Consider the following 18,146-nt stretch of genomic DNA (forward strand, 5'->3'; position numbering starts at 1 on the left):
TTATTGGTTTCTAGAACAGCATAATAATAGTACCAAACAATAGATTAAACCCAACTGCAAGTTTGTATATTGGACTGGAGTGGCACCATTTGCAGAACAAAACAATGTGATACAGCGCAAAATATATTGAGAGATCAGTTGCAAATTCGAAGAAATAATGCAAAATAATCACAAGCACCATCTGCATATGCATCTGTATGAAGAAAAAAAAAAAAAAAAGAACAGAAAGAACCATCAACGATGCTCGTCATCAAGCTGCCCTTTCATTCAACAAGACCAAGTCACATTCGGACTACAAATGAAATCTCTACAGTTCAAATCACTCTTCCATTTTCGGGGATCAATCAATCCTCGAGGGAATACCCACCAAAAAAACCAAGCTACAAAGTTTATGATACAACACATCCTTGCTATTCTGTACAAAAAGTTAATTGGAAAAGTTCAAAAAATCTGGTCTTCCGGTATAACAAACTTAAAAGCAACTAAAATCAGGACCAGATCCTTCCAGACTGGCTACCCTCCTCTCTTCTCTTCTCCTCAAACCGTAATATAGAAGTGATATCCTCAATATATGCTTCCATTTGCTAACTGTACCCCATACACATATTGCCTGCCGGTTATGTTGGTTATTTATATGGTCATTGAAGTGGCAAATGACATGGGAAAACCAGGGAGATCCCAAGAAAATCTTGCTTGCCGAGTACTCGAATAATATTCACAAGTGCTCTTGATCATAAAATGCAAGGAGCTGCTTCACATGATTATGCCAAGCAGCAACATTTAATCCATCAACTAGGACCCAGTCAACAACAGTTGCTGCTGGTTGCTCCCACCATTCATCAAGCTGCAGAAACATATTGCAGTTCAGACAATTAAAGAGTGCAAAGGCAAAACAAAACTATTAAGAATTTATACAGCTAAAGTAGAAAGATGATGGTGGTCACTCACCAATCCCCTAACATAGTTGCAATCCTCCAAGCACTTCTGAGCACTCAAAATTGCAACCTTAAGTTCGGGCAACCATTTCTCCATGACAGTTTTCTCTTGCTCCGCAGCCAAATTTAAACAATAACTACTTGTCCTGCAAGGAGTAAATAAAAATTAAGAAAAGCACATTCATTACGAACATTAACATTTAAAAAAAAGAAAGTAGCAGAGCTATGAGAGGCTTGAGTATTGGCAGGAGATTAGAAGAAAGAAAAAAAATGTAAATGTATTTAGAATTTGGATGAAATAAAAAAAAATCATAACATCTACCCCAACAAAACATATGAATCTCAAAAGAAAAAAGAAAAAATCGCTCCAATAGAAAGGCATGGTTCTGTAGTCAAAGAAACTTTGTCAGTTACCCATCGGACACAGATATTGGAATTTTCCTCATCTCTTGCTCAAAATGGAATTCCAGTTCATATTGTTTGACTGAGGTCTACTTACTAAAACTTTGGAGTTTGGAGGATTACATAATCTAGATTCCTGTTAAAACAAGGCCAAGAGAGGTTATACCTTTCATATTCTTGTTGAGCTCTATACGCATGGTTCAACAACACATGACCACTTTCAACAAGATCCTGCCGTGTATGGACCAAATTGATTGCCTTTGCTAAGTCCTCCAACACACTAGCCTCAGAACCACGAAGTTTCAAGCAGAACTCCAGGGACTCTAGGATTGATGCTAAAGCAGTATCTGAACCCTCCAAACCTGTTTGTGTTAAATAAGATATAAAAAAAAGAATTGAAAACACCCATTAAGCAGGCACAAAATGGCATCCACATAATCCAAAAGTAAACAATGAGATAATTAAAAATACCATATGAAAAAAAGGCATATGGTAGCATTTGTTAAACTCAAGCTAGACAAACTTAAAATTATGAAGCAAATGTAGAAAGACAAACCGATAGCTTTACATTATAGAGTTACAAGTGACATGTATAGATAATGAGAGAGCACGATTTCATGATTCATTAGACGCCAATTTAATTAGAGTTCTATTTTCATTCTCAAACCCAAACTCCTTCATACCAGGAAAGAGTGGCTACAAAAGATGATTTCTTATCATGAGACGCTATTTCACCCACCACAGGGAAGAGAGATCAATTTTCAGTGTCCTACTTGGGATTAAAATTAAACAGAACAAAAATCTTCCAGGCCATCATGTAACACAGCATCTCCACCCCAGCAGAAAATCTAACCCTTCGGTGGACTTCTCCAATCGATTGCTATACTGACGTTTTTTGTTTTTCTTGTAAGTGTAATTGACAAACCATTACATACACAACTAAAAAATGAAGGCAAAAGAGATCTTCTGGTGCCAATAGAGAGAAGCTTTCTAGCAGAAACTGGCCAGATGGAGAGGATGTAGTTCTCCCAAAACCAAGCCTCAAATGGAGGCAGTGGCATCTAATCTTACACATGCTTCTAATGTTGTACCAGATGACCGAAGACTCACCAGCAGGATACTGAAGGGCAGCAGATATTCGACATATGGACGGTATTGCTGATGGATCCCTAGCACCTGCTTTTGCAGTTAATATAGCAGCATTCTTTTCTGCAGCAGCAACAGCTTCAGGTCCAGTAGACCCACTTGCACCCATGGACTCCAGTAGTGCCTGATAAAAAATTCATTAACAGTTATATACACAGAAGAGTGCAAATGGGATAACAAAATCAAGGGTGGGAGTGCACTGAGGATAATTAAATCAAGGGTACTTAGGTAGCTCCCCAGTGAAAGCAGTATTTCCCTGGTGGTCTAATCCTACTTTACCACCAGACTAGTCCAGTTCTTCTCAACATAAAGCACCTCTTAATTTGTTTTCCTTTATGAGTATACAATTCGAAATATAGTGTAGGTTTCTTTTTACTTCTTTTGGGGCAAACCCAAGCTTGACATTCAAACTTCAAGATCTCTCTCTCTCTCTCTCTCCCCCCATTATGTTCCAACGCCTTTTCCCACCATACACAGTTTCCAGAAAACAGATCCAGAAGGCGAACAAGAAAAGATATAATGTATTTTCAAGCCAAAGAACATTCAAAAAAACTTCTGAATAACCGAGACCTTAAACATATTACAGCAGTCATATATGTTGAATATCATAGTCAAATTAACTAATGAAAACTTGATAATGGAAAGAAACAGATTTATTAACTTTTACTTTTTTTTTTAAGAACCAAACATATTGATCAGTAGAACAATCAATAACCAAGAATATTTAATAACGATAAAGCCACAAATTGTAGTAGACAAACCTGTGGAGTTGCTGGAAGCATGTAGAGGCTATTATCAGGACTTTGATCAAAAGCAGAAACTTCTCTTTCAATAAGATCTTTTGCACTATTTGAAAGATCCATAACTATTGTGCATGCTGGAATAATAGTGGTTGATGCATACTCCCGTGCGGCTAATGGCTGCTGATTCCAGAACGCAGCAGCATCCTGCCAAGTTGACAATATAATATTAGAAAGTATCTATGACAAAAGGTGATGGAGAAGTAGTATCCTAGCTGCCTTTATTGAAGTATATATGAATACCAACTGAAAACTATGCCACTGGTGATATCATTTGTGTATCAGTTCCAAGGAAATTGAAGTGCCTCATGGTGAGCTAAAAGCCCAGACCTATAGGCATAAATAGGGTCTTTGGGCATCATGATAAATATGGCACAAAAGTGGATACTGAAATTTTATTAAATAAAAAAAAAGTCCATCAACTCGTTGGGGTGACATAAAAAAATTTCTTTGATATTTTATATGATAAATATGAACTTTCATATGGAACTCAAAACAGAATGAGCCGACAATTTCATGGAATGACCAGAAATGGCCGATACAGTACCATTATATGAAGTGACTTGCAGTTTTACAGGCATTAATGAAGCTGAGATAGCTTACCATGTTTACTTTTAGTAGAGCACTGTATATGATTTCAAGTTCCGATCTGCGGGAATCAAATTCTTCAATCTTTTTCCACTTCTTTTTCAATGAATCTTCAGCTTCTTTCCTTTCTGCACATAATTTATTCAAGCGTTGTATTTCAGACATCAGCGTATTCAAGCTAGCCCTCAAGCCAGCAACTTCTCTTTCCTTGGTCCAAACCTCCAGCTACACAAATAATAGGGAAAAATGGTAAAAACAACACACCAAATGATAATTAACTACAGACCAGAAATAAGCTACCATAGAGTACCCAAATGACTTTTTATGACATTCAAATCAACAAGGATCAAAATACTGAAACTAATCACACCTCTCATCATTGGCACTATTTGCACCTAAAGTATTGCTAATTTAGCCATTTAATATTCAAGAAAGATTTACCTCAAGTTGCCTAAGACTGCCCACATTTTGTGATGTGCCTGAAGAAACTGCGTCACTATTTCCATGCAAGCGTTTTATAAGTTTTTGACACAGATCCCTAGCTTCTGCAGCTTTGTTCAGTGCATCTTCAGTAGCCAAAAATTGCTGTACATGTGCTTTCTGTGAACAACATATGCAAAATAACAATTTTAAACTCCTGAAACAATGCATGATTCGTAAGACAAAACAAAAGCAGAAAATGTAGGGTGAAAATAGAACCCAACTATGATTTCGTTTATTGGCCAAAAAATCTATGCTTCAGTATAAAAAAAGAACGGTCTTAATGGAATTAGGGTTTCGGCGGACTATTCTTTATAGGGGAAAACACATTAAAGAAAAAGCAAGAGTAATGTATATCCATGTAGTGAAAAAATGAGAATATTAAGATGAATGGCATAAGTGACTAGATCATAATTAAAAATCAATGTAAAGGCTACTATCTAGAAAAGAACATAACCTGTCGTTCAAGAAGTTGAGTTCCTCTAGAAGGTGCATCAACTCCTATCTTTCCATTACCATAAAGTTGATAGTGTAATGGTGAACTCACATCAGGAGAAGAAACATCAATAACTCGGTTGTTCTCATACTTGTACCTGATTAAGGAATTGAAGAAACGTGAATCAAGGATATGGAGAAGATATGAGAATTCAAATACAGGAATGATCAAATTTGAAAATACAGCATGCAATTATTATTTAATCAAGCACTGCAAGTATTCCTGATAAGAGAGGGAGGGGAGACCATATTATCCACAAGTATTGACTCAGGAAATATTAAATTAAAAAACCAAGAAGGAATATCGTAGTTGAATAGCCTTGTCTGTAGAAGCTTAGGGAAACATTGACAAAACATAAGAAATGTGAAGGACAAAATGAAATAAGCTTTATGTCCCCAACAGAAGTGACAAGAAAGTGTTTACCTTAAAGTTTCTGCATCAGCTCTAACATCAATTTTCTCTATTTCTCTGGAAATCAGAGATTTCAACCGTGATGTGTATGAAGTAATTGCCTGAAGCAATTGAGGAGGACTCTTTAACCCATTCACAATCGCAGCTCTAACCTCATCAGGTAATTCCCCATCAAAATCAAAGCCTAACTTGGCTGTTTCTAATTGAGGATTCAAATGAACACCACTTCCTTCATATGCAGGAAAAGAATTGCGAATCTTTTCAATCATATGTGCTGCAAGAGATTCACAGGCCTTCCGGATGTTTCTTTCCCGAGTGGTTTCAATAAGAAGTACATCATCTGCTGCTTTACTGCCCTTAAGAGTTGAATAAACAGCTTCCTTTTCACTGCTTGAACTAAAGCTGTTAACCAATTCAAGAGATGAATCAACACCTGACCTTTGAGCATCCCTTGCTTGATTAACATAATAGCGAAGACGTTTATGATACTCTGCAAATATCTTTTCCGCTTCATCACACTGTTGATAGTAGGCATCCAACATTACCTGCTTATGCCTGCATTATGATCAAGCATATATCAATAGAGTCCACCTTGAATGACTCGGAACAAGTGTTAGTCTCATCAGAACATGCTTCACATCATTTTTAGCTTATGAAACTATTCTCAAACAAACCTTGCAAAGAGGAATAACATAGCGCCTACACTCTAAACCAGTCATATAGTTCATGTCTTTCTGATAACGATGCTGATCACATATAAGAATTTTGCACACTTTCTTTCAGAAAGAAAACAAAACAAGTTTTCAACTGAATGAAATTATATACTCAGGATTATGCCAATGATCCACAAAAGCCCAAACCTTTTTTTAGAGCGTTCATCAAGCATCCTCTTCCGTTCGGCCTCTGCCCTTGAAACCTCCAACATTCTGGCCTTCAAATCCTTCCTTTGTCTCTTCACAATGTTCCTCAACTTCTCCACTTCCTTTGACGCCAAGTCCCTCTCTTGCAGCGCAGCCTCCCTAGTCTCTGCCGCACTCGAACCCTCCCCAAGCTTCTCCTTTCTCCTACCTCCTTTACTCCTTACGCCCTCCTCCTTCCCCGATTTTACCAATGCACCACTATCGCCGCCACCGCTGCCGCCGCCATGAACCGTTATATTCCTCCGGATATTCTTCACCGTATTCTCCGACTTCACGCGGGTAATCAAGAAATTCCAAATGGGTATCATATTCCCCCGGCAAATCTTCCTCAGCGAGTCGATTGAGGGCAATTGAGATTTGCTAGCAGCACTGTACGGACCCAAGGGCCGGTACCCCATTTCCTTCTGAAGCCATTGCAATATGGCTTCCGGCTGAGCCACAGAGCTCTGCGACGAGCCCTGCATTCTTTTAGGCTTTTAGGTCTCTTCAGAAAAAGAAGAGTTTTGGGAACTAAATCACCATCCTGCGGTGAATAATAAAAACCCTAATTTCTGCACTAACGGACTGAGATTGGAGCTCAAACTACTTCAAAAGCCTAACACTGACACTGAGGTCTGCTCCGAGTGTGAGAATTTAGGGTTTCGAATTGCGAAAATTGGAGAGGAACAACTAGATCTGAGAGGTCGCCGGCGAAGAAATATATTCAAATTCAGAAATGCAATGCAAAGTAATACAACGGTAATTTGACCTTATTAAGAGGCAACAAATTTACGACAAAGCGTACGGTGGCACTACAATTTATTAACCGGTTTAAGGCTTCAAAACGACATGCGGTGATGTGTGAAGTTTTTGGTAATAGATTAATTAAGCTGGGACACTAACCAAAAATATTAAAAAATAAATGTTTGGTGTTTGGTGTTTGGTGCTTGTCAGGGGTAGTTTTGTGTTTGTCCATTTCTATTTCCTGTGAATATTTCTGGTTGAAACTATCATTTGTATAATTATGAACTTTGAAGCAATATGACCAATTTTGCAGTGGGTTTGTTGTATGAAACATAAATTAAAGATTTCGTAATAACTTGTAGCTCAAGCGATTAAAATTAATTTTAAATTTATGCTTCATTTAATATCTTTTGCACGAAAAAATTATATATTTTTTCTTCCTTTTAAGCTGTCTGTCGGCAGTATACTAATTGTAGGAAGAATGCCATACAAGGCCGACATGAGAAGCAAATCTGATCTTTTATAGACCATCACAATAGTTTCCACTATGGTCATCAAGAACTATTGCCCCAACCCTACTAAAAAGGGAAATTGCCATAATTGGCACTGTAGCATTTTTCATACCATTGTCGTTTTCTTTGGTTTTCAATGAGTTTTTATATTTATTTTTGTCAAAATTAAGAAAGAGATGGAGAAACTCACACACATGATTATTATGGGAAGTTTTTATATTTATTTTTATACAAGAAATATTGAATGAATAAAACTAAACACAATATTTAACACAACTAATAAAAAGGATGATTTGATATCTCAGGTTTGAATCATCACGGCATCATAATTGTGTATGTATGTGAGAAATCCCCTTCCTCGTAGATTTTTTTAAAAGAAAGCGATCAAATTGCATTCAAGTAGAATAATGGATTACACGACACATGCATGCCTAAGGTGGCCTCATTAAAACCTTCTCAGGAAAAACCTCAAAGGACAAAACCCTGGTATAAGAAAGAGTACCACACATACCAAAGATATAGCAAAACCACAAGATCAAATAGAATCCTGAATAAGAGTATCAAGGAGCCAAAAAAGAGGAGACTCCATCCAGCTAAACGGTCAGCCACACTATTCGCCTCTCGAAAAACATGCACAACACAGACAAGTGCATTATCATGCAAAAGCAGTTTACAGTCTTCGATCAAGCAACCAAGGGAGGAGAGATCCACATCACGATAGAGAACAGAAAGAACCATCCCTTGTGCATCGCTCTCAAGACAAAAAAAGAAAAGAAAAAGATATATGATAATTGTACTAAGAACCCTTTCTCGTAGTTTAAACTATAGTTTGTACTAAAAAAGTTTATATATGATAATAGTATCATTAAGAATTTCTTTTTAAAAATATAGAATTATTAACATCCTTATTTAAGGTTTGTCCAATAAAAAACCAACATCAGTATAGAATTTATATTTTATATTTTGTTGGGGATTGGGTTGCGACATCATCTTTCTTCTTTTTTTTTTTGGTCGAGGTTGCGACATCATCATTAAAGTTAAATTCGATTGTTTATGGAATTAAAATAGGATAGATTCTTCCACCCACTGTCAGGAGAAAGATCAAGGTGTGACTTTAAAATTCCGCGCATTCATAGCTTTTATCACCGCAAAATCCAAGAGCTCAAATCAATTTGCAAATTCGAAATCCCCCATATTTAGTATCCGATTTTCGAAGCATATATTTATTCAAACATCCAATCCAAAATTCTACTCAGTTTCCGATTCCTCGGCGTCCCTGTCTTTGTCCACCCACCAAGATCAATCTCCATCTCTCTCTCCTTCCAGTTTTGTCCCACCTATCTCAGGTACTTTTTCTTTTCTTTCTCTTTCTTATGTGATTGTTTGAATTATTCGTCTTTTGCAGTATTTTGAATCTTCTGATTGCATCAGAATTGAATTGATATCTGCAAAGGGTTTAGATTTTATTTATTTGTTTTTGCTGATGATGGTTTTTATTCTTTGAACATTCTGGTTTTAGCAAAATTTGATATTTGCAACGGGGTTTTGTTTTGTGAACCTTCTGATGATCCAAAATTTGATATTTTCAAAAGGGTCTGTTTTATTACATTGATTTATGTGTTTTTCTAGATTGATCTATTACTTTTGATCTTTAAAATTGGGATAATTGCATGTTTTCCTTTCCCAATTCTGTTATTTTATTTTCTGGAAATTTTGAATGGACTGACTTGACCTTCAATCTCTAGGCAGCTTGTCAACAAAGTAGCATATTACGATAACCACCTGTAATTTCTATGGATTTTATGCTGGTTGATATGCCTTTCTTCCTCACCACCATTCGGGAGGAAGGGCGAGAATAAGGGGAAATTTAAATTTACTAGCTTTTATAACAGATGAGGGGAAATTGAATCTTAAAACATCTCTGTTTGTGAGACTTCATAATCACAACTACTTTCTCAAATTTTTCATGTTTCCCTGAATATTTTGAAGACATATTCAACTCCATAGGAGTCATGGTATTACAGCTGCAACTAGTGAGGTGCCTACATATTTCCCAGGGAGTATGACAATGATAAATTGAATCGCTTCAAAACTATGATCTCTCTGTACCATTAAAGTAGTTGACACGCATTGCATGTGTGCATGTGTTTTCTGCTTTAGTTCTAGTAGATCTGTTTAGAGGACAACTCTCTTAAGTATTAGCCTTTTCCCTTGTCAATATTGTTGTTTGAAACTTACACATGACTGTCTTCTATTTCACAGGTGAAGAATATAACCCTAAGTTATATCAGAGCCACAAAGGCGTCCAACATTGTTAGATAAAAGAGGGAGGGTACTGGTCCGCGGAGGCAGTGGGACTTCTGCGAGCTTTGTGTCCTCTCTCGTACTTGTCAAAGTACAATAATTGCTCCTGGAGATCTTTTGCTTAATGCACAAGTGGAGCTTGATTGGTTTCGGCTGATGAGAGTGGGGAACTGTTGTGGAGGTTTATTTTTAAGCTGACGTAATGGGTTCCGTTTGTTGTTGTTTGAATGCTGAGGATTTTGAAGACTATGTGAATCCAAACAGTTCTGCATATAGGAACTGTATCTGTCTTAGTTGCTTTATTGAGAACTTTCTAAATGTGGTATGCCTTCATCATCCTTGCTACTGAACTAGTTAATTTTTTTATGCATTACTATTAGTTGTTATGATGTGGGACATAATTCTATGTTTCCTGTTTGGTAGATGATCTTGATGTTCTGCTTCTCTTGTCACACTGTCAAGCTGATTGCTTTTATGTATGAAATTGAATTTTCTTTTCAACCTCATTACCAATATCTTATGGAACTGTATGCCAAAGAGCATTATTATTGGTAATTTTGCTGGAGACAGTGCTGCTTTTGTGCCCTCACTGATCTGCTATTGTCTTGTAAGTCTTCACTGAGAGCATCTTATATAGATTGTGAGACAATGAGAGAGAAGAATTTCTTGTTTTTTTTTTTGTTTTTTAAGTGAAGAGTTTTCATTATTAAGCTTGACTGTTGGAACTTTAAAAAGTGTTTGCATGATTGGGGTTTGTATGTGGGCACTTATGAGTCTTCCTTTAAAGGTTAGTGATTTGATTATATTCTTCTGGGAAGCAAAGGTTTATGCAGTTGCTTTGAGTAAGGGATTTGGCCTGTAAAACAGTTCAGCAAGAGATTGAGTTAATTCCATAAAATACAATTTTAATATTAATCGTGAAAACTTAAACTTTACGATGGAAGAATAACCCTTTATCTTCTCTTATTTTGTAGTATACATCATTATTCAGAAGAGGAGAAGTGCATTCAATCCCTTCATCCATTCAGGGGGCTGCATCGATGACGTCCTCAGCATCACTAGACAACTCTATATCTGACATGTATCGTTCTCCTCCAAGGCCCTTGCCTTATGATGCTGACCCCAGATACATACGCTTGCAACGGGATGGGTTGATTTCTAGGCGCGAGAAAGGCTCAAGTCATTCTCATGAGGAGGCCGAACCTCTAAGAAGTGATACTGATGCAGATTCTGAATGTTTGAGTACAGGAGAAAAATGGAATGGGTCTGCTTGTGAAGATGGAGTAAAAGAACATCGTTCCAAGTCCTCAATGAAGTTCTCATCAGCAAAAGCTACAACCGTAGTTGGGAACTTTTATATATCATCAGAAGACGAGGATGTCTGTCCAACATGTCTTGAAGGTATTTTTATTTGGGTTTTTTTTATTGGTGTTTCTTCTTCTTCCTCACCTTGTGCGTCTGATGGTCATTTCCACTTCACAGTACTCACCGTGAATGATGACCCAGTCCTGTTTTCATTCTGTTAATTGCAAATGTTTGTTTGCTGAATTGAATCAACTGTCCTGTTCATGTTATCTTTGCTTTGCTCCCCCAAAAATATTATGCCCCTTCAGTAAACTGGACCTGAAGCTAGGAGGGAAGGGTCGGGTAGTGAGATGCAGCATTCACGCCAAATGCTAGCTTTGTTAGGAAATAAGACTTGAACACTTACGTCAATTTGTAACATTTGTGGCAACTTTGATTGGTTTATGATTCTGAAAATGTACCCTGATGGTTTATAACGTCAGAAATATGAATTCTCATGTTTTTTTCGTTGCCCTTGTGTGCAGAATATACTCCAGAAAACCCCAAAATAATGACAAAATGCTCTCATCATTTTCACCTTGGTTGTATATATGAGTGGATGGAGAGAAGTGAAAGCTGCCCTGTTTGTGGCAAGGTAACAATAATTCTCTTACTTTTTATGTTTTCTTAGTTAATATTTCGTTTATAGTGATGATAATCTTTAGGTAGGCTCAGCTTTTAGTTTTATGTCCCAATATTTTTGAAATTTTAGATTAGTGTTATTTTGTTATTATTATTATTAGAATAGTTCTTCCTTTGTCTTTACTATAGTCCTATACATGTTTGGTATTTTACAACTAATGGATTGATAATTTTTCTGATCTACATTCAAATGAAGATTAGTTTAATTTAAAGCAAGACTCTTTTCTACTGCAATGTGGATTTTGACTCTGGATTTTATTTGTTTGGCTTTTGTAGGTGATGGTATTCGATGAAACGACTTAATCACGATTGAAAGGTTTGTGTCGTTGATGAAGCCAACAACAGCTGAAGGGATAGCATACTAAAGAAGTGATGCCATTGTGAATACCACATGTCAAAAAGTGTCATTGATCATAGTACATATAAACTTCATTTCTGATGACCGTTGTTGTAAGTTCATTTTATTCCATATAATTTTTCTATGAAAAGAAATTTATGTGGTAGTTCTTGCCTTGCTATGTTCTCTGAACAGTAATTGCCTTTTGTGATGTAGAAAAGTGATTTATAGTTAATTTTTCACTTCCCTCAGAACCCATCAAACTCTCACACCTCTCATCTCTTCTTTGTACATTCTCTCCCTTCATGGTCTCTCTTAAACACCAGTCTTCATCTTTCCATTCAACAAAGATTTGCTATAAGCCCAACTTTTACAACGTTATAAATCTCGTATTAGAAAGGAAAGACTGAACAACATTGTCCAAATTATTTGTCTCAACAACACAAGGATTGAGATATGTCTGTATATTTGCCCATACAATATATGTAAAAGCAGGATAAAAAGGGATACACATTAGGATAGTTGTATCGAGATGAATGTTCTCTTGCCGGATATCTAATATGTCACTAGACTGTGAATCAAGATCGCATATTCAAATATGATTTCACCTAATCAATGATTCCGATTACACTCTAATAACACAACATACAAAATTGTTTAACAAAAGGAAATTAGTCAGCATTTAAAACATATTTCCAAGGTTTGCATTCTTATTGGAGCTAGAGAGTGAATGCTGATGTGAAGTTGTATCATTTTGTAGCTGCTTCAAAAGCAGCTAGGAAGACCTCAGTTGGTTGGGCACCAGCAAATTCTTCCTTTCCATTGATCTGCCAAAAGAACCAAATGATTAGTAGTGATGGATCTATTTGGCTAATCAAACAAAACCCAAATTTTGAAAAGAAAAAAAGAAGTGAATTTTCATCACCCACCACAAAATATGGGATTCCTTTTACTTCTGAGTACTTCTTAAGCTCTTCCCTGACCTTCATTGTATCATAATGGGCGAGGTCAGTTCCATTCAAAAATATATAGAAGAAAGTTTGGGGTTTGGTTTATTTCTGAGAAAGGAATGACTGTTGCAGGATTCTAGTTTTAATTTGGCCTGTTTTGGAACCAAAGGATCATAACAAAAATTCCACAATCCTCTATCTGGTTTTTGCTGTCCTTCAACATGTTAGCTTGGCTTGGAAAATAATTGGAACATGAAGGAATTGGTGAAGAACAGACCTCAGTGAGCCCATTGTTGGGGTCATCAAGAAACTCTGCTGCCCCTTCTATTTCAATCTTTTCAGCACATTTCAGAAGATAATCCCTGCACCCAAATTGCAAATGTTTGTGCCTCTTTTAAGTTTTAAATTAGATTAAGGATGTAGAAGTACTTAACCCAGAACATATCTTTGCATCCATAGCCATTGCTTGAAAATTAAGAATAGATTAATCAATCCTCCCCATGTTACAAACTAAACAAGAGAATAACCATATGCAATCTTACCTGTCCCCAATGAATCTCCCATCTGTGAAATATCCAAGACAGATCTCATCCACAAGATCATGCTGCTTATCACGATCCTGCAGCCCAGCAAAATATATAAGCCTGTGACTCTCAATAGTATTTCCCCTGCACACGTTTTACACAATATTTGTTAACACATTAAACCACCACCGAAAAAATCCTTGTTTCCATGCTTTCACTCTATGTGAAATTGTTTGTTTACACACAAACAAACACACAATCAGCCTGAAAAATGAAAGAAAGAAAAATCAATGTCTGCACTTACGTGAGTCCATCGATCTTATAGGTCATGTCATGGTTTGAAAAGATCTGCAAATTGTGAAAAGGAAACATAAGAATGAATACCACTTAAAACTAGCAACCAAATCAAGGAGAAAAACTTCCCTATCCCCGGTTCATTGCCCCCATCTCTCTATTTCTCTCTTCATGTCGCCTATCAGATGAGGTGAGAGATAGAAAGAGGGGGGCGATGAAACGGGGATAGGGAAGTACTTTATGTATATATTACATACATCTGCCATACGGGTCTCAAACACTTCAGCCACATCAGCGCCCATCTTTGTATCATAAAACTCTTTCTTGTAAGTGCCTTCTTTAGGGATTTCAGGATCAATTTGAAATGGATGCCATCTGAGCTCAAACTCGTATCGATCATTACCTTCCTCCAGAGCTTTGTCAAGGTTTCTTTTGCCCACAAAGCACCATGGACACACAGTGTCTGCAATTATATCAATTTCCACAAACTTTTTCTTGGTTCCAGCCATCTCTGCAACTGTATCCCAAACAATATTTAACACTCAAAACTAGATGGTGAAACTGGCACTCAAACAATTGCTGCCAATATGGCAACCATGACATATATATCAGAGCCACCAAATTCATCAAATATATATATTAACTGTTTTAATGTCAACCCAAATGTGCATGTAAAGATGGATTTGAAGTTGTATGTTTTTGTTTCATGAAAGTTTGCTCACAAGTCATTACTTACACGTCCATAAATGTGTGAAAGCTGCCCACCACTTGGAGGAGAGAGGGTTACGGATACCTTGTGGACTTCAACATATATATTTTTTTCCTTTTCCACTTGAAGGCTTTACCGCCTACCACGTAGCTCAAAGTCAAAACAGAAAAAGTCCACAAAGCCTTGGCTCAATGCTACCTTAACCATGAATGGGTTTTTTTGTTGTTTTAGGTTTCGACCCATGTAACCAACCCTGACCATGAATGTTGCTCGATGTCTTTCTTTATTTTTGGGGCCAATATTGTTGGATCTCAACTATTATTGGGATCAGAGACCATAATTTCAACAATTAGTTGAAAGGAAAAAAGAAAACAAGGAGATAGTATTGTAAAATGAATTTCAAGAATTTGTTTTTAATAACGTTGTCTACGATATATAAATCTAAATTATCATTCGCATGAGTTGCACGAGTTATATAAGCAAACCCATTGATGCACATTACACTCCGCAGAACTATTGGCATTGCCAGGCAACAGCCATAAAAATCCCAACTATTTGTTTAACTTGCTCACACCTTTTGGACCCTATACAATATCACAACTCTCACATCATGAGAAGATTCACACTCAACATTAGTTACATTACCCAAAACAAAGAAAACTACTAGTTATATGGATTCAATGTATGTTTTCAAGGTTGCATTCTTATTGGAGATGGAGAGTGAATGTTTTTAGATGTGAGGCTGCATCACTTTGTGGCTGCTTCAAAAGCTCTCAAGAACACCTCAGGCGGTTGACCGCCACTTAGTTCCTGCTTTCCATTATTAATCTGCCAAAACAGCCAAATGATTCATAAGTAATGGATCTATTAATTGGGCTAAACAAACGAAAGTTCAATTTTCATAATGTGAGTTTTCATCACCCACCAGAAAATGTGGGACTCCATTTATGTCTTTCGTGTACTTCTTGAGCTCTTCATTGACCTTCATTTACATAACGAACAAGGTCAGTTCTATCAAAGATATTGAAGAAATTCTAATTTTAGGAAAAGGAGCACAGTAAAATGTACACAACGCTCAATTTGGTCGCAAGAAAACAGAATCTTATGATTTGAATCAGTAAGCTCAACAGTTCAACTCCAATCTTCAAATACTCAGCCAAAAATAGTGACACAAAGGAATCAGTGAACAGACCTCATTGAGTCCATTGTTGGGGTCTTCAAGAAACTCTGCCGGCCCTTCTACTCCAATCTTTCTAGCACTTTCCAAAAGAAATTCCCTGTATCCAAATTGCAAATATTTGTGCCTCTTAATTCAGATTTTAGAATGTAAAAACATTTAATTCAAGGCTGTTCTTCCATAAAAGTTAAAACTACCCGTAACCATTTTCAGGAAATATATGTTTTGACGTCCCTTCTTTACCTTATCATCTTAGGGGTAAGGAAGTGTCATATATTGGTTTACTCTGATCAGGAACATATATAGCATCCAATTCTCAACAAACACGATCGACAAATACAACATGCTTGATGCTTCAGAACTTCAGAAGAGAAATGATACAGCAAACTGTGGGCTGACAATCTTTCATTTTTCATTTGACTGGTGAGTTTTACAGGAAAAGACAGAAGCACACTCTCTCATATACCATGTGATATTTGAAAAGAAATAGAATGTTTACATTTAACACATGCCGCAAACTATACAAAAGAAGAAATCACTATATACAACCTTAAGGTAAACAGATACAAAGGTCATCAAAAAGTGACCTAAAACTGTGCTTGATTACCTGTCCCCAATGTATTTTTCCTGTGTGAAGTATCCAAGAAATAGCTCACCAACAAGCTCATGTTGCTTCTCATGACCCTGAAGCCCAGCAAAATATATAAGCCTGTGGCTATCTAGAGTATTCCCCCTGTACATGTTTGACACAATGTTAATACATAAACTATCATTTAGTTCCTTTTCCAGGCCTTCCCTCCATTATCAATCTGTTGTTTACAGTGTACACTGTCAGAATAACAATGAAAAAGAAAAAGTAATATCCTTTCGACTTACGTGAGTCCGGACAGGTTATATTCCAGGTCATGGCCTCTGAAAATCTGCAATTTTCAAAGGGCACAGAATGAATAACTAGACAGACCCGACAACATCTTGCAACCAAATCAAGGCCATTCATTTAGCACACCATACAATGACAGAGGTAAGCATATATGTTAATGTTGTACTTTTTATATATAGACAGATCCATAGAATTACACGAATACCTCTGACATCCGAGACTCCATCCGTCCAGACATGCCAGACCCAAATTTTTCCTCATAATACCTTTTCTTATCAACACCTTCTTTAGGGGCATTAGGATTAAGTTGAAATGGATGCCATCTAACCTGCAAAAAATTTATACACTAACAATAGTTTTGGATGGAACAACAATTTATGTACAGTGTGACAGTAGTTTAGGATTGATGGAACAAAAACTGATTTATGTACAGTGACAACAATAGTTTAAGATGGAAGAACACAACAACAAAGATCAACAATGACAACAAGAACAAGAAAGAAGATAACCTCAAAGTCGTATCGATCACGAGATGCCTCTAAAGCTTTGTCAAGATTTTTCTTGCCCACAAAGCACCAAGGGCATACAGTATCTGAAACGATATCAATTTGGATAAGCTTTATCGCAGCTGACCCACCAGCCATAGTTTTATGCAGTGTTTTCTGCCACAAAATTAACACATGAAATTGGTGCTCGATACAATTCCCGGAAATTCAGATATCAGGGGTCACCCAATTCACAATTCATATCATCTTACAAAGATTGATGGTTTTAATATAAACCCACAAACACACATACAAAGATTGATGAAACAAATGAAATGAATCTAAAGTACAAGGCTTTGATTGCTTACCCGTCTGTCAGTTTATCAAAGCTGCGACTTGGAGAGTTGGACAAGAGAAGAAGACAATTCTACCCGTTGTGGCTTTACGGATACTTTGTGAACGTTTTCAATTTCTTCCACCACCTTTTCTGTTTTTTTTTATTTTCTCTCTCTCTTCTGTTCAGGCTTCACCACCTACCACGTACCTCTCAAAGTCGGCGAAAAAAGTCCATAAAGCTAAGCTTGAAATGACACATACATAAGCGTAAAAATACATATCTACCATACCAACACAACCAAGTGAAATTACGTAAAAACTATGGCTCCAAGAAATATGTCCACTCAACATCATCTCCTTCGTCAATATCGTTTGTATAAAAATTTTGAAGCTTTTAATGCATATTGTAGTTTGTCTATGATATGAATATTGTATTTGTAGTCAAATTATTTTTTAATATATAACGTAAATAACTCACTTATTATATGTCACTTCGTTGAAATTTCTCCTTAAATTTCAATAAATAGAAAGAAAAAAATTGCAAAAGAAGGTTAGAATTATCTAGAGTTTACTGATTTTATTTTTGCTTTTGATGCGGTGCAAGTTTCATTCACTGAACCTAGATATTTCTCCTTTCTCAAGTTCAGAATGTAATTGTCCAAATAACTTATAAATTCATTAATTTTTTACCAAAAAAGAATTCTATAAATTTATAAAATTAAAATAATTTTAGTATGGATTCTAGAAAAAT

The 18,146-nt window shown here is 36.5% G+C and overlaps 4 protein-coding genes across 5 annotated transcripts; 1 reads left to right on the forward strand and 3 right to left on the reverse strand.

Moving 5' to 3' along the window:
- Positions 1 to 234: 234 nt before the first annotated feature.
- On the reverse strand, positions 235 to 6,936 carry LOC117622035 (AUGMIN subunit 5). Its single transcript, XM_034352542.1, has 10 exons — positions 6,119 to 6,936; positions 5,271 to 5,813; positions 4,809 to 4,944; positions 4,313 to 4,471; positions 3,887 to 4,096; positions 3,245 to 3,430; positions 2,448 to 2,607; positions 1,504 to 1,699; positions 949 to 1,081; positions 235 to 844 (listed from the first exon to the last, which is right to left on the reverse strand). The coding sequence occupies exons 1-10, from the start codon at positions 6,640 to 6,642 to the stop codon at positions 716 to 718; spliced, it is 2,376 nt and encodes a 791-aa protein (XP_034208433.1). The 5' UTR covers positions 6,643 to 6,936; the 3' UTR covers positions 235 to 715.
- A 1,414-nt stretch (positions 6,937 to 8,350) lies between these two features.
- Positions 8,351 to 12,296, forward strand: LOC117622429 (E3 ubiquitin-protein ligase At3g02290-like). Its single transcript, XM_034353096.1, has 5 exons — positions 8,351 to 8,759; positions 9,676 to 10,039; positions 10,692 to 11,118; positions 11,547 to 11,656; positions 11,980 to 12,296. The coding sequence occupies exons 2-5, from the start codon at positions 9,920 to 9,922 to the stop codon at positions 12,004 to 12,006; spliced, it is 684 nt and encodes a 227-aa protein (XP_034208987.1). The 5' UTR covers positions 8,351 to 8,759; positions 9,676 to 9,919; the 3' UTR covers positions 12,007 to 12,296.
- A 145-nt stretch (positions 12,297 to 12,441) lies between these two features.
- Positions 12,442 to 14,610, reverse strand: LOC117622430. Of its 2 annotated transcripts, XM_034353099.1 has the most exons (7): positions 14,545 to 14,610; positions 14,066 to 14,325; positions 13,819 to 13,862; positions 13,533 to 13,658; positions 13,268 to 13,352; positions 12,970 to 13,023; positions 12,442 to 12,867 (listed from the first exon to the last, which is right to left on the reverse strand). In XM_034353099.1, exons 2-7 carry the CDS (start codon positions 14,315 to 14,317, stop codon positions 12,790 to 12,792), a joined length of 639 nt encoding a protein of 212 aa, XP_034208990.1. In that variant the 5' UTR covers positions 14,318 to 14,325; positions 14,545 to 14,610; the 3' UTR covers positions 12,442 to 12,789. The 2 variants fall into 2 exon arrangements, with proteins under 2 accessions (XP_034208990.1, XP_034208988.1); XM_034353097.1 differs by lacking the exons at positions 12,442 to 12,867; positions 12,970 to 13,023; positions 14,545 to 14,610 and having other exon boundaries at positions 13,042 to 13,352; positions 14,066 to 14,467.
- Positions 14,611 to 14,923: 313 nt separating this feature from the next.
- Positions 14,924 to 17,625, reverse strand: LOC117623101 (uncharacterized protein YwbO-like). Its single transcript, XM_034353956.1, has 8 exons — positions 17,428 to 17,625; positions 17,084 to 17,236; positions 16,780 to 16,902; positions 16,571 to 16,614; positions 16,302 to 16,427; positions 15,710 to 15,794; positions 15,443 to 15,499; positions 14,924 to 15,345 (listed from the first exon to the last, which is right to left on the reverse strand). Exons 2-8 carry the CDS (start codon positions 17,216 to 17,218, stop codon positions 15,265 to 15,267), a joined length of 651 nt encoding a protein of 216 aa, XP_034209847.1. The 5' UTR covers positions 17,219 to 17,236; positions 17,428 to 17,625; the 3' UTR covers positions 14,924 to 15,264.
- Between the last annotated feature and the right edge of the window lie 521 nt (positions 17,626 to 18,146).

Source organism: Prunus dulcis, chromosome 3, assembly GCF_902201215.1.
Source record: "Prunus dulcis chromosome 3, ALMONDv2, whole genome shotgun sequence".
NCBI lineage: Eukaryota > Viridiplantae > Streptophyta > Magnoliopsida > Rosales > Rosaceae > Prunus > Prunus dulcis.